This window comes from Cyprinodon variegatus, unplaced genomic scaffold (genome assembly GCF_000732505.1).
Source record: "Cyprinodon variegatus isolate N-32 unplaced genomic scaffold, C_variegatus-1.0 Scaffold410, whole genome shotgun sequence".
NCBI lineage: Eukaryota > Metazoa > Chordata > Actinopteri > Cyprinodontiformes > Cyprinodontidae > Cyprinodon > Cyprinodon variegatus.
Window position 1 is genome coordinate 309,475 of NW_015150863.1, and position 17,118 is coordinate 326,592.

Sequence of the window (17,118 nt, forward strand, 5' to 3'; positions counted from 1 at the left end):
TCCTATATGCCTTATACATAATATAGCCATAGCAATTTACACTCAGTCTCTACCCGATGGTTTCTTTGGTAACCTTTGATTCTTATGTGATGTGAATTAGTTGTCTCATAGCCAGAAACTTAATCCTAACTTTTTTAGTCAGTATTCATTTGACATCAGTTTTCCATGGGAACATTTGAACAATACTTTGTTTTTCTAAATAGCTTTATATGCAGTAATTGCACAAATATTAACGTATTTTGACAGAGATCAGAAACAATTAATTGGATAAATTGTGATTAATTGATTATTTAAGTAATCGTCTACAAATTTATTAATCAAATAATCATTAACTGAAGTGTAGAGACTCTAAAACCTGCCTTAAGCTGACAGAGCAACCCACTTTGAGCAGCAATTATACCAAAATTGTACAAAAAATATGTAAACATTTTGAATTTAAGATATCAATATGCTATATCCAGAACTCAAGTTATACAGTTTTTGTTTCACCTGGTTTAATTTAGCAAAAAAAGCTTATTTAAGGAACCTTTTGCTATCCGATTATTAATCAATTAGTTAAAATAAAGGACAGATTAATCAATTTGCAAAATAATCCTTAGTTACAGCCCTAGCTTACGTACATTAATCTCAGATGTAATACATCCAACTAATTACCCACAAAATAAGTAGTTGATTAAAACTGGGAGGATTCATTGATGTCCTGCATATCTGATTGTCTTTTTGTACTTAAGTAAGAATATGCTGGCTTTTTTTTTTTTTTTTTTTTTTTTTTTTTTTTTTTTTTTTTTACAACTTCTTTTATTCTGTCAAAAACACTTAAGATGAGTTTAATGTTCAAAGCTCTCAATTTATTAATGGTCCTGTAGACAAAAGTCTGTCTGTACTCTGGTTTGTTGTTTGTGATTATGTTTATTTTGCTCTCATTACCACTGACTGCAAAGTCACAAGCAAAGTTTCTTGTTTGTTTGCACACACTTGGTGAAGGAAGCTTATTCTGATTATGTGATGTTTCCCTCTCCATGTGCACTGCTGTGGTTATAGGGCTGAGCTCACACTTCCTGTTAAGTCATCAGATGTTTCTTTGCTGCAAAGTTAAAATTTCTGAGAAAAGGTCTTCTTGAAATTGTTTAATTGCCACGATATAAAACACTTTTTCTTCTAGGCTTAATACATTTCATTGCACAGCTGCCTTACACAGTGTTTGGTTCAAAGGCTTAGCTGCTATTACACCTGCATAAATAATACAGGTTACCCAACTTTATTATTGCTTATGGGAGGGTTGTGTGTGTGCATCCCTCAAAATGTGACCTGTTTATCTGTAGAGTCATAGTGGTAATTAACTTGCATTATTTTGGTTTTGTTTTCAATACATTAGCATGTTATTAAGTGAAGGTGTTATTTACATTTCTAAAATGGTATGAGGTATTTTTAATTGTAAATTCTCGATTTCTTCTAAGGATACAATTATCTTTTGTACTTTTGCAGTTTGAGTTTATCCTATTTTAGTTGGACATTTTAAAGGTTTGGTTAAAAATGAAGCAACTTAAGGACCATTTGTGATTTCTTGTCTGATCCTCTCCATTAGTCTAAATATCTGCTATTAAATGATTGTCAAAGTGAGAGTAATGAGTAATTGTATAGATAAAGACATTGCTTTCTCTCAGTTTCCTCATTCATCTTCTTCTATAGTTATGGTATTATATAACACATCATCTAGGTAAGACCGATCAGTGATCATTAAAGCTCTGCATTACAGTTTTTTGAGACTAAGATTCCTTGTTTATCCTCAGCTCTAACTAATAAAGTCTACATCATTTTCTGGCAGGTTTCTAAATTTAGTTTAATTTCTCTGATCTCTAAAATGTTTTTTCACATTCTTTTTGTTTTCGTTTATAGCTTCTTTTCGGAAATATCTTCCTTCCTTTGCACAAGCACCCTGAGGAATTTGTGTGCTAAAGCATCTCCTATGTGAAAGACAAAAATAGCTTCACTTTGGGGAAAGCATCTACATGTCAGAGGATCTAAAAGGCCCACCCATCTTTTTTTTTTTTCCCCCTCAAGGGGATAGACACGATTCGCTGTGAAGAAGCTCAAAATGTCTTTTTTAACATATGCAGGGAAGGAAGGGGGTTAGAAAATACTGTTAATATATATGGGCCATTTAATAATTATAATGATAATGGATGATTAAAATATTGTAATGCATGCAGAAATGCATGGGGAAAAAAATTCGACAGATTTTCATAAATTTGGTTTGTATTAAAGTAAAAAGTTGACCAAAAGCTTGGACACTAGCAGGCTGTGAATGTGCTTTTACGTCTTTTTTTTATCCTTTTAGTTGAATATGCTAGTTTTTACCGTTGTGCAACTGTCAATAAAAACACAGCTGGTTTGATGTTGAGATGCCTTCCTGAAGAGCCAGCAGAGAAATATGAGCCATGATGTTGGCATGACTGCAAGGGTGTCATCATGGTTCTTTTATCTTTCCTGTTCCAGATCGGTATTCGGTCTGCCCTTTCACTCTGAGACCCATTGAGATGTGATACATTGGAAAACTGGCATGAAAGCAGGGCACTGGCCACTAACGAGTCCGTTTGGTACAGTTACACTCACACACTGAGGTTACTCCCAGCAACAGGCACCGTCTGACCTCAATGGTTCGGTTGCATAAGCACTTTGTCAGCTGTCAACACCACTGGAACATTTTTGCTGTGTGTGAAATTATAATGGGTTCGTTGGCCATGTCTGACTGTGAGATCTTCCTGTTCTGCGTTTCAAGGGGTGATGCCTTTTCAGTTGCATAATATTCCTCGATAAATAACTCTGTGCCGTAACTCATGTTGCCGGGGCTCTTGTAGTTGGCTTTGAACTGTAGCTGTGACATTTGAAGGTGCAAATGTGTGCATGGACAAAACGAAGATGTACAATAAAACTGTCATTTCTAAATAGTAATAATTAGTTTTCTTTAAATGCTGTTTTTTTTTTCTTTCAATATAGATATTCTTAAAAGTAAAATAAGAAATTATAAGCTAAATGTGTTCCCTTTATTTTCTTTCTCGAATTCTTCTTTTAGTGTTCTTTTATCCACTCATTAAATCAAAGCAAACTAGGTCTAAAAATAAAAAAAATAAATAAATGAACACTAAAACTACTACTCTTGATACTGCGTACTTTATGGATGACATTCTTAAACATAAAGAAAGATTAAACTGAAGGAAACTTGCAGATGTTCAGGACATGCACCCATGCACCCATTTATTCTGCTCCTTATGTACGTAATTCTAAAAAATTTTGTTTGTTTTCTTAAAAAATAGGTCAATGGTTGACCGCTTTGTCTTTTTAATTTAAGATGCAGGTTTGTTGTAGCCTGTTCTTTCCATGCTTCAATCAGTTTTGCACATTGTATTCTTAAAGCCTGACAACAGTGTAGACCTGAAGCGATTAAATGTGTTGTATTGATTATTGAAACTATCAACTAATTTGGTAATCCTAATGCCATTTTCTTAAATTACAGCCCACTAAGAGCAGCAATTAATCCAAGATTTTACAAGAAAAAACAAGGCAATTTAATATAAAAAAAAAAACTTGTCTTTAAATATTCTACATCCAGAACTCAAGTGGCAAAGCTTTAGCTTTACCTTTTTAAAAATCAATGAAAAAAAATCTCATTAAGCAGCCTTTGCTAGCTGATAATTAATTGATTAATCTAAAAAGTTGTTTGCTCAAAACATCTCAATTTAGAATAATTAATGCATTAAAAAGTTATATTGGTCGACAGCTGTCACCCCACAACAATTTAAATATCTCCTATAAATCATTATTAATCATAAAAATGTGTAGAGACTATATAAATTTAAGGCGCTCAGTATCGGTGAATAAGCACTAAAGATTTTTACAGTTGGAGGTTGACTTCCACAAAACACCAAACAGCTGGATGATTACCATTTGATTGGCTCATCACCCTCACTTGGTATCACTCAGTTTTACAGAGAGGAAGATTTCACATACAAAAGATGTTTTTTACTTTGTTTTTCTGGCATTTCTTTACTGTGAACCTTCTTGAATAATAATGAAGAGTAAGGGTTTATGAAGTAAGGGCTTTCTGATTTCTAGAAGGGTTTTCATTTATACTGCTATGTGGCAGTGATTTTTATTTTTTAATTTATTTTTCTTATCTCAAATTCGAATTTTCAAATCGATAGAGCACATTGCACCTTTTTAAAAGCCTATAAACCAGCTTAGAAAAGTTCAGTTAGTACACCCGCAGCCATAGGTTTAACATTGAAATATATTCCCTTTTTCCCTATGGCCAAAAAACCCGTTTAAACCTGGAAACGCACTGCTTTTAGTCTCAGTGGGAACAGCTCACTGATGCTTGTCTACCTGGGTCAAACGTCTCGGCAGGCCACCCTCGCTAAACCGGCTCTGATCGGCATGCTGTAGGAACACTAGAGCTGGGTTTCCCTGCTACATTACCTGACAGTATTGAGCGTAACTTAAGGTCGTCAACACACCGTGCCAGTCGCTTCTGATCTAGCAAGCCGATACAACTGTTTACATTTGAGGGAGGGATTAGGACAGATAAAAGCGAAACAATAAAGCCCACTGACTACACCCTGGCTTCCTTAACATGTTGCTCTCCGTTGTTTACTTTCCTGATTTCTGACTCTGACATCATCAATGCTAACCCAGCGTGATGGTGTCACCAGACACGCAGCCGCAGGAGGAAAGAGGCCATGGAGGTGCCAGCGAGTTGTTAGACCCAGCTTTTTTTGCCACTGGGAAGGGAGCCAAAGGCCAATTGTTACCCGGTCAACCCAGATTTGAAAAACCTGCATTAACCTGGTATTTTCACTGGTAAAGGGGCTATAGAGTGGCAGTTGGTCCTATTTAGGTCATGAAGTGGTGTTGAAATGCTGTGAAACATTATCTTTAATTCTAATAAAGACTTTCACTTTTCAGTGTCATCAGCTGTCATGGAGGAGAGCGTTTTAGGGTACCCTCTGAACCTTTAGGTTGTCTGGTTGTTGAGCTGTTACAAGTTAAACAGACTGTGTGGTCTCTCCGTCACAACCTACTGCATAACTGTACACTGTGTCAGAGCGTTTCTGGGTCTATGCCACACAGTGTTTATAGCTTCGCCCAGGTTGAGGTTGACAGGCTTAATAAGTCTGACCACTTTCACTGCTTGATCCTTTAAAGGCTTTGCAGCCAAGAATGACTGGATTGTCATCATGTGGCATGCATTCCCCTTATTGAGTCTGTCTGCCCCTTAATCATGCAGCTTTGTGAGAAGAGTGTTAGAATACACTAAAGCAGATAGAGGTTTCATTTCAGATCTTTAACTTTTTTGTTGAATTTGCAGTTAATCGAAACAAACATCATCCCAGTATGTGTTCTATTCATTTTTTCTTACTTGTTGGAAGTGATTTCAGTCATAATGTCTTGCCTTTGGTATTGAATGATTGTATTTTATCCTCATGTTCCAGATGCCCCCTCCACTGAGCAGCAGGAACTGTTCACCCAGAAACTCCAGCAGTGTTGCACGCTTTTTGACTTTCTGGACTCCGTGACAGACCTGAAGAGCAAGGAGGTGAAGAGGGCCACCCTGACCGAACTAGTGGACTACGTTTCCACCAACAGAGGTGTGCTGGTTGAGAATGCATACCCAGAGATCACAAACATGGTAAGGATGCACTTCTGTGTTTAAACTGCTTTTAATGTCCCATAAATTCAGGAATTAAACAGCCAAATGAGCCAGTTAACTACAACAACCAGAGCTGATCATTTAATTGTTTGTAATTCCCTTTGTGCTTGAGGAAGATTACAGAAGCGGGGGCTGATCTTGTGTCTAGACAGAGAAGGAAGTGTCACCTTTACAACAGACTCATGCTAGCAGCCTCAGGCTAAAATCTATACCTTTTCATTTTATGGCCACTTTGTCACCTTTGCATCATTGTTTTTATTCATCTCCCATGGTTTAACACGTGAAACTTTTGAACAGTTTATAAAACTAGGTCAAATATATTTACCCTTATCAGTAGGGTTTCTTTAAGTTTATAATTTATTTGCAAATAACGGGGAACTATAGGGGCTATCTGAATTTGAAGTATACCAATGATCTTTTTTTTATTTTTTTTATTTAGTTCCCAGCAGGGCTACAGTAATATGCACCATTTTGGGTCTGGTGATAAGCATATCGATTGTGCAGGAGTCCCGTTACACAATGCAAAGCTCTACAGCTCTTCCAGAACCCGCTAAAGTATCTTTGACCAGTCCAGTGTAGGTATGAGTCGGTAACTGTTGCCCTGTGAGTCGCCTGATGTTCCTCCCACGGTGCGATAATGACTCATCTGTGCAGCCTTTAGAAGACAGCACACACACTGCTGCAGTGATTCACTCTACACTGGAGATTATAATGATGGATGCAGCTGAGCGTAGCCTCAGCTGAGTCAAGGAGTCTTTAGATTACTGAAGGATTGTAGGCAGTAATTCATGTCATGCTCTGCAACGATTGATTTGGGATTCTGTGTCATTGTGTGGAATGTTTTACTGAGTGTTGCGTCACCTTTTTACAGCCAATGAACGCATTTGTACCTTTTGAACTTTTAAGTTTGCTGCATTAGCACAATAAACTTTAATTTTTCTAATTGGGATTTTATTGTTAGACAAACATTGTTGACCTAATTGTAAAGTTAAAGGAAAAGGATACATTGTTCACTTAATCTCTCCTTTATTTTTTTACTTTTGTATACAGCCTACTTTAACATACTTGAATAAAATCCATGTAACTAGATGCCTTCTGAAGTTTTTACAGGTGAGGCATAAACAAATAGCTCAAACTGGTTCAGAGATATTTGTCATCTTTGTTATTGGTGAAATGCTGCTGCATATGAGAGAAAAACACGAGCTGAAGCCGGATTCAGGATCCCGTTCTGTAGCTTGTTGATGGCTCTCAGTGATGCCCTATGTTTGGCCTCACACGACAATGAAGAGATAATTGCTGTAAGTGCTGCCCAACATTCTGCTGCAGAGAAAAAAAAAAAATGCTTTGATCACTACAGTTATCAGACGGCAACGTTTCCCATCCATATAAAGGGAGGTTTCATTTACTTTCTGTATAATCAGAGACATGAGACGAAATCCTTTACGTCAGTATATCATGTTTTCTTCCCCTTTTGCTGCGGCTCAGCTCGATACTCGCTCTCTGTTGTTCCTTCCTCTCCTGGTTTCCTGCACGCCCAGTTGCTAGGTGTTGGTTGTTATCACCCATAGGCAGACACAGCTTCATCTCCCCATCCTCTGTGAACCTGCTCAAGTTTTATCTGCAGCTCTAACACTCGGGTACAGTCTGTTCTAAAATCCTCCTACATGACTTTCACGCATAAATGTTTCCTTTTTACCCTCTTGAAAATATCTTGCTCGCCTTCCATGTTTACCATCCTCCCACACTGTTTTCTCTTGTTTTGTCCAACTGTTTGTATTTTCAATAATGTAGAGTCAGAAGTGTAGCTGACGATTGTGTGGATTATGTTAGCTGCTGTGGTGTGTTGATGATAAAATTATAATAGGAAAAATTTAATAATCATCAAATGATGCCCTTCCACACAGCTCTGTGCTAAAGTATTCATACTCCATGGAACGGTTTGCCTAAATTCATCCACATTAGGACTATTTGGTTTTATATGATGGACCAACACAAAGTAGCACATAAAACAAAAAAAATGAAACACACTCATTGCAATACTTTGAAATTTTAAATTTTGTCATGTTGAATCTAGCCTTTTAAACAAACTAAACTGGTCTGACCATCTGCACAGATGACAGCACTTTTGTCTCGATTAGTAAAAGAATGCTCTAAGGAATGATTTTACAATTTGTATGCTGTCTGAGAATCTGGTAGAGCGAGCAGAACATTCTACGATGTCAAACTCTACGACGAAACCACACAGTATAAAAGTTTACAGCTAAAGATGTATCTGCTGTTCTTGCACATGCCGCATCGGAACCTATCGCTCTGATGCGACCTGAAAGTAAAGTCAGTGAAGAGAAGCATTCACTTGTTTGCACATGCATGAGCTCAGGATCACCTCAACAGAGTTGAGGGAATTTCAAACATGTTTGATTTTCATCGGTACGTACAATTCACGATCAGGAGGTTGTCGTGAAAGGCTAATCGTCTCTCATTATCATCTGTATGCTACAGGACGCATGATGAAGCTGACACTCGGCCCGATCTAAAATTATTCTTGCAAGACACAAAAATTAGCCCAAAACGGGCAAAAAATCTTCCAGTGTATGCCCGCCCTTACAAGCTATTGTAAAGTCTCAAAAGTCTTACTGTCTCAGCTACATGATTCCAGATGCAGACCTTGCAGAGGTATCCTTAAATCTCCTTTGGGAATAAAAACTCTAGGGCAAGATTTAGAATTAATTTGGCCCAACATTGCAATTTGTGGCATGGATTAGGGTTACAATTTCTTTTCCTAGAGTTCTGGTAAATGAATAGAAAACATTGTTTGGTTTAAGAGATAATTAACCTGGAGTGTATACATTAGGGGTGGAACGGTTCACAAAATCCACGGTTCGGTTCGATTCACGGTTTCTGGTCACGGTTTTCGGTTCGATTCGATACATGTTGATTGTTACACCGAAATCCCATAAAAAATTATGAAAAAATCCCCCAAAAAATAATGGATTGTAATTATTTTAAATGATCCGCGGAAACCCTGGATCATTTCCGTATGTTTTGCTGCTTTGATTTTAATCATCTCGCGCATGCTCTCTACCATCTCCAAGGGACTCAGAGGGGAGCAGACGAAGCCACAGTGGAGGCTGTATGCTTTGCTTTGAGCAGCCGGTCTGGAGCGCAGCGGGGCGGAGCGGGGGTTGCTGACGGAGTATGAGGGATTTCGGGGTTAGCATGACATGTTGCTGTTAGCATAAACAAAACGTGTTGCACAATGCTTGCACACTGTTGCACTTTTATCTACAACTTTGTTTCCGCTGTCATCGTAGGTCACTCTAAATGCAAAGCGCTCCCATACAGCAGACCTATAAAGTGCTGCTGGCGCGTCTTCCAACTCCTGTTCTTTCCCACTCGCCAGTCCGACACAATTCTCCACAACAACTGATTTTTTTTCCCCTGCTACACCCGGCTAAGCTGCTTCGCTGCTTCTTCTTCTTGTTTACTACTGGCGGTTGGCTTTGGTCGCAGTACCGCCACCTTCTGCTCTGGAGTGTAATCGCTTCCTCTATGAGAAAAAGGAGCAGCGCATGAACCAAACGAAACACACGCGAACCGAACGATTCTGACGGTTTTCATAAATCGTCCCATCCCTAGTATACGTATATATATTTTTAAGAACCACACATAACATATGATGTACAATGGGTAGTTTACTCTCCCATTTCAGCAGTGAATCCACAGGTGGTGGTAAACTTTTAATGACTTTCTGACTCGACATTTGTGGAGATTTATCTATGAAATTACATACCTAAACATTTATTATGCAACAAACGGAAACCATTAGTGATTAACAGTCGGTGATTGTATGGATGGTTGATGGTAATGGATGGCGTTTTATTTAACCCAGAAACAGCCGCACTGTTCTGACTTTTACAAAATAAAAGGACAGCACACAATGTAATAAGAGCTCAGTGTCGTTAATACAGGAGAGCCGACTGTCCGATATGTCCTTGAGAAGGATGAATAAAACTAAACCTCCCACCATTCCTTTGAGATCATCAAAGCTGGATTATCTGAATGTCAAAGTAATATGGGCATTCTTCCTGAGTTAATATTCATCCAACAGAACAGCTTGTAATGTCACAATACCCTTAAATCCAGTTGAAGCTGCAATGAATGAATATCAGATAAAATAGATATTTTACGCTTTTTAACTTTTTTTATATTTCAGCTTCTTGAATAATCCACTTCATAAATGATGCGCATGTTTGAGTGCAATTTTGCAATCAGCCTCTAAGCTTTGTTATGTTGCTAAGAAACTAAAGCAGCTGTGCTCAGAAACGGATGTTACAGGACATGGCAGAGACCTTCTCTGTTCTCTTAAGGCCAGGTCTTAGTTGTGTAGTCATAAGATGAGGTTATCAAAGCTGAAAAGATGCTATCAATTGTCGCCACACGGTCCTCACACGCCCTCACGTACTTCATATCCCAGCTGAAATTGTTACATACAGTCATTAGAAAAAAATATTCACCCTATTTGTACTTTAATGCATTTAGAAAATGGCACAAACTAAAACGTACCAAAGCCATACAGATAATTCAAGATGAATTGTATTTAATCTATGGTATATTTGGTACAAAATTTTTATTTTTTGTTTTTAAATGTCCTGTTTAGTTTTTGTCAGAAGCCATAAAGAGGACAGAGTCGACATGAGGAGAAAGGGCTCTGGTCAGACAAAGGAAAGCCTTGAACTCTGGCTGACCTGTAAAGAGCTGTGTTGCTAAAAACCCACCACTGAACCTCACCCTGAATGCATCATCCCCTATGATAAAACATGCTGTGAGCATTACGCTGTAGGGATGCATTTATTCATATTCAGGGAAGCTGATTGGATTTGGGGAATGCGAATGAAGAAAATGTTCACTTTCCAACATTTCTTTTCTTCATTAGAATTATGAGCTGCGTTCTTAATAAAAAAAAAATACATTAGCTTTACTAAACTGGGAGTTTTATCAGGCTATTAAAGTTTTTTCTTTGCAAGGCACTGTCGATGTCTTTAGTCGGTCCACAACTTTGTTCTACTGTGGCACGTAAACTGCATCAGATATGAAAAAATTTAGTAGATAATAGCCCACACTTTGCAAGAGGAGCCTCCATAGTGGATATTGAAGTTGTTTGTTGTTGGATGATTTGTGTTCCCAATTTATCACCCCATCTGTCAGAATTAGAATTTTAATACAATCAGTTTCACGCTTTAAGTTTCATTAAAGTGTAGAAGCTGGTTTCATTAGTAGAGGGTTATTAGGACAATGTAAAAGTTTTAGTTGGGGCTGCCAGCTGCTACAGTTTAGTTTTTTTGGTGCACAGTTTGTTGAGGTTTGAAATTCCTATGTCCCCCTCCTCGCCCATTAGCGTCAGCTGAATTTTCCAGCTGCCAATACTTAATTTGATGTTGCCTTTATCACTTGAGCGTGTGTTTGTGCATCCAATCACATAACACTGGCTTTTCCAGCTCCCTGCTGTGTGTTTGTGTGCGTTTCACTCTCAAATTTACCCTAGCTAAAAATAACAATAGGGGGATAGAGGTGGCAGTGACCTGTCTACTGGTATTGTCTCTGTTGCAGAATTTTAATGAGTTGTGGCAGATGCAGTCTCTAATGGTTTATTAATCATCTTTCTGTTTCAGTCATCATTTTGTTATTATATAATCAGGTGTTTCACTTCTGAAGGTAACAGACTGAATTTGCATCTTTTTTTTTTTTTTTCTCTTCTTCTCTTAAAGGTGCAGTAGGAGATTTTTTCTGACGCATTTTATACTATGTGGCTTAAAGATCTCCCCAGTCTCATAGCAAGCAGTGAACTAGAAGGTCCGGAAGTTAAACTAAAATAAACGGTCCCTGCTACAGTGAGAAATCAATGAATAACCTACCAGTCACAAAAGACGGTCTGTTGTACACGATTGGTTCCTGACACATCAATCATGGTCGTCTGCTTGTCCCTCCCCCTTCTGCACGTACCCTGACACATGAGCGATTCGACCCCCCCAATGCTCATGCAGGACGCCATGGCTGCAGGTTGGCCACTCTTATGCTACGTTCACACCTAAAGCAGCAAGAGCAGCAAAAACATGGGCGATGCTTCATTTTTGATGCTTATACAAGTTTAGTTCTGATGCACGGCTGAAGCATCTCTTCTGCTCTTGCTGCTAGGTGGAAAAAGTGGGTGGAGTTACCTTATCCTTTCTTTGCCTATTAATGGCGGCTATATTTGCTGTGATGAGTGAGTAAAAAGTATTTTGAATCTTGAAGTGGGGAAAGTCCACCTGAAAACATGGTCAGTGCAGTCGGTTCATCCAGATTACCATTCTGCCTTCAAATATTATTTCAGTCGGAGCCACTCAGACCCCAGTACACTGGCGGTGCGCTGTCACTAGGAATCCCATTCAACAGCAGCCTGTGGCCCATTCGCCTCTTCGCGTTTTGCCGCAGCGGCTGGAAGGTGTTTTTCATGTACATAATCCAACCTGCAGGCACCGGGATAATAAAAGCGAACATGTTTTGCCGACAAATTTTGGCATTTTAAGTTAATTTAGACGTTAATAAACTGTTTCAGAGGAGTGATCATAGCACTCTGCATCATCAGGGCTGTCCTTCTCCCTGCCAGCTCCGTGCGACGCGCCGCTTCAGCTGCTCTAGTCGTGCTGCAGACAGCATGTGCGTTCATGTGTTTTGAAGGCGTTGTTTCGAGGGGTGGTCTGAAGGGAGAGGCATGGTTGTGTATGTTCACAAATATAGCTTACTTGAACCGTTTTTTCCAAGATCTCCTACAGCACCTTTAAACCTGTTTAAATATGTTAATATACCAGCAACTGTCTGTGTATTCCACTAGTATTTTATAGGATAATGTGTCTCTAGGGGAGCTGAGATCATATTTTTATAAACAGTCTTGTGGTTCTTTTCAGGGGCAATTGTTTGCAGGGCAAGTTTACACCAAAAATGCATGAAAATAGACAGTTTAAACTTTAACTATGTGCAGAGAAAGTCTTTTATACTATATTAAAGCATGCATGGCACTGCAGCTGCGTTGATTGGAATTCTTAGTGTTTGTCAGCTTATGTCAAGTCAATGCTGCCTTTAGAAGATTGTTGTCGGGGTTATACATTTACAAGAGGAATTTTTCATGATCAGACTTGTGCTGAAACTGTCGAACATCCAGAAGTTGCTTAGTTGATATGACTGCAATACAGTCTTACCAAAGCATATAAACACAAACTTACAATAAAACATCAGATTTTTAAAAACTTGCCACAGAAAATGAAAGCCAGCCCATCGGCAGTGTTTCACCAAATGCTCTGTGCTTTGTTGATTAAAAGTAAATTAACTCTATACTGACTGACATGGAAAAGGAAACATTTCAGGAGAGACTCTGTGTTCAAAGATGAGAATTGAAGAATAAATAAACCCCTAATTTATTTGACTTTTTCTGGATTAATATAAAACCATTTCACCCACTAAAGGAAAATGATAAGTTGAGTAATTCACTCACTGTTTGTCTGTGTGTGCTTGTAGCCTTTTCCTTATGTTTTATTTTTTTATATTCAATTTGTGTTCTAACTGAAATGTTTATCATTATTATTGATGGTAACTAAGAAGACCAACGTCAGTTATGGAGTTCATGCAAAGCTAAGATAGTGTTAGAAGTGAGAAGGACAAGGAAGCGACAAATGAGGGAAAAGAGGACGATGAGAAGCTGGTGGGGGCAGGAAGCTTCAAAAACGGTGCCTGGCAGTGGCAGCTGCTGCATATATGAAACTGAGTCACGCATTGTATAAAAATGTGAATATGCATCACTACAACTGGTGAAAATAGCTGTTGTGAAGCGCTCTGATATATTAAACTCCAGAAACCACAGCAGGAGTTCAGCACAAGATGACTCTTCTTACTGAATTAACACTTTTGCTCTCGACTCATGAGTGAAAGCCTCCTCTCTGTCTGGCCACTGTCAGTGAAATTTCCTTAAGTATGTTGGCCAATCAGCATTGAGCAGCCAACTTCAGGACCCACCCCTTCTCCATAGACCCTCTAAGAGGCTGAGCATCACTGGAAGTGATGTATTTTGGCCTGTTATCCAATCGGGGCTCTACTTTCTCACTGCCTACCTCAATAAACTGAGGCTCAAAGCTCACAGGACTTCCTCATAGAGGCTGACAGGCAGCGTCCTGCTGCTCCAAGGCAGAGCAGAGATCACATCCGAGAGCAGAATAAACAGCTGATTAATGCCCAAATACTGATTAAATCAGGCGCATATTTAATGAAGTTTAATGACTAGATTTATTTCACCAATAATTTAATTAAATTTACAGGGATATTTTAACCTCCCTGGTATTCAATGAGAAATCACCACTGGTGCCATATAAAGTTGCAGGTTCTTAGTAGTAATCATAAAAGCTTTCTACTTTATACTACAGAATGTTGGAAATGGCTTAAACTAGTAATATTACTAAAAAGGGAATGGAAGTGAACAATAAAAGGTATGAAAACAATTGACCTATGTAAATTAAGCAACGACTTACAGAAACTGTTGATAGAAGCAGAGTGTTTCTATCGGCTTGAAAATACCGGAGATTTTAGATGCTTAGTAAAAATGTTTCATTGCTAGCTGTTTCTATAGTATCCTATTTATTAGTTTATAAGTTGAATGTTTTTTTGTTTTTTTTAAATGCCTCTAAAAATGATTTCTATTCACATGGCTATTTGTTGCCATGGAGATTAATGAAGCTGTCAGTCATGCGGTTTTTTTAAAGGATTTTTTTGATTGCAGTTACAGAAACGACAATCATAATAGCAAAAANACAGTGTTAGAAGTGAGAAGGACAAGGAAGCGACAAATGAGGGAAAAGAGGACGATGAGAAGCTGGTGGGGGCAGGAAGCTTCAAAAACGGTGCCAGGCAGTGGCAGCTGCTGCATATCTGAAACTGAGTCATGTATTGTATAAAAATGTGGAATTGCATCACTATAACTGGTGAAAATAGCTGTTGTGAAGCGCTCTGATATATTAAACTCCAGAAACCACAGCAGGAGTTCAGCACAAGATGACTCTTCTGACTGAATTAACACTTTTGCTCTCGACTCATGAGTGAAAGCCTCCTCTCTGTCTGGCCACTGTCAGTGAAATATCCTTAAGTATGTTGGCCAATCAGCATCGAGCAGCCAACTTCAGGACCCACCCGTTCTCCATAGACCCCCTAAGAGGCTGGGCATCACTGGAAGTGATGTATTTTGGCCTGTTATCCAATCGTTCTCTACTTTCTAACTGCTTACCTCAATAGACCGAGGCTCAAAGCTCACAGGACTGCTCCAAGGCAGAGCGGAGATCACACCTGAGAGCAGAATAAACAGCTGATTAATGCCCAAATACTGATTAAATCAGACGCATATTTAATGAAGTTTAATGACTAGATTTATTTCACCAATAATTTAATTAAATTTACAGGGATATTTTAACCCCGTGGTATTCAATGAGAAATCACCACTGGTGCCATATAAAGTTTCAGGTTCTTGCATAGAAGTATTTTAATGGCAGGTATCCATCCCAGCCCCTGTATGTATCTCACCATGAATCGCTGTCATTTCAACTCCACAGCTAAATGCAATTTCTCTGGAGTCTACAGTGAGGAAAACGGGGGCAACACAAGAGGCAGTCCTCTGACTAGCTTTCAATGGTTTTAATTTATTTCTTTTAAAATTGAGTCTAAACCTTCTGATTTACACCCCCTTCCTTGGAACACTTTTTAGGATTAATTATATGGTGTATTCAATCAGTTGTTTAATTACATAAAGACCGATATTGACCCGATACAATATTAGTAGTAATCATAAAAGCTTTCTACTTTATACTGCAGAATGTTGGAAATGCTTAAACTAGTAATATTACTAAAAAGGGAATAGAAGTGAATAATAAAAGGTATGAGAACAATTGACCTATATAAATTAAGCAACGACTTAAAGAAACTGTTGATAGAAGCAGAGTTTTTCTATCGCCTTGGAAATACAGGAGATTTTAGATGCTTAGTAAAAATGTTTCATTGCTAGCTGTTTCTATAGTATTCTATTTATTAGTTTATAAGTTGAATGTTTTTTTGTTTTTTTAAATGCCTCTAAAAATTATTTTTATTCACATAGCTATTTGTTGCCATGGAGATTAATGAAGCTGTCAGCTGTTTTTTTGATTGCAGTTACAGAAACGACAATCATAATAGCAAAAAACTGTTATTAAGAGTTATAAACAAATAATAATTGCAAGTAGCCCACATATTCTTTGATGGTAGGGGTTATAAGACCTAGATAAAGGATAGGGCGCGCGTTAAAGCATTTGCATTAAAGTCACAGATTCTAAAAGCACAATGTACTTATTGCATACACACTGGATTTTTAGTCACATTACATTTAATTAGTGTAACACACTGCCTTCTCAGTCCAGCCTTTTAGATGGTGGTAAAGCTCTTAAAGTGGGTTTGCCACCACATGAAAGGGGAGGGGAGAGTAGCAGCTAACATGGAAAACCATGCATGCAAGTTGAAAAAGAATTTCTCTACTCAGCAGTAAAGTCTCTCATAATGCACTGCAGACAAGAATCCATTTAAGACCACGGAAATAATGAATCTCAGAAGCCGAAAACGTGCTTTCAGAGGATAAATCAAAATGAAATTCTAAGTTTGTTTGTTTGGGGGGGGGGCATAATTTTTGATTTTTGGCATAATCACACATTTCTGCAGCCTGGATTTTAATGAAGGCTACCTGCTTACATTTTGCATTTATGTAGGAAACCATAAACTAGTCTTCAAACTTCACTATTATGAATTACTTTGTATTTGATGTCATAACAAATCCAATTGAAATTTAGGGGACTGTAGTTTTTGTACCAGTTTTTAGACAAACATCACAAGTACCATCTGTGTCAGATGTTTGACACATGCAAATGGACTGTAAGCAAATTCATTTAGAACCTCACCACGCTACGGTATAGTATGCGGTTTATAAACATAGTGTCTGGTGTAGCAGGGCTGGTAGGCATCACTGCTGTAGAAACAGAGTTTGAATATCTGTAGAAAATCTCCATTAGAGGTGGGCATTATGGCTGCAGGGTAATTACAGAGCCAGTGAAACAAATGGAACAAAAACATCCCTTACTGGGCTCAGATGTGTACACTGGGGAGGATACATGGCGCATAAAGAAAGATCTACTCTAAAAGTTTAAAATAACACTGCTACTTTTCTCAGGATAGACTGCAAAGTGATTTAAAAAATGGTTTCCCAATTTATTTTATTGTTTTTCATGCAGATTAGCACCAACATCTTCCGGGCTCTTCCACCAAGCGACAATCCAGATTTTGACCCAGAAGAAGATGAGCCCACTTTAGAGGCTGCA

The 17,118-nt window shown here is 38.3% G+C and overlaps 1 protein-coding gene across 1 annotated transcript in view; it reads left to right on the plus strand.

The window, feature by feature from the left end:
* The window catches only part of ppp2r5a (protein phosphatase 2 regulatory subunit B', alpha), a 46,237-nt gene that overhangs the window by 15,697 nt on the left and 13,422 nt on the right, over positions 1-17,118 (plus strand). The window contains exon 2 of the mRNA XM_015388001.1: positions 5,490-5,686. Coding sequence (XP_015243487.1) covers positions 5,490-5,686 — 197 coding nt within the window. The remainder of the gene's footprint in view (positions 1-5,489; positions 5,687-17,118) is intronic.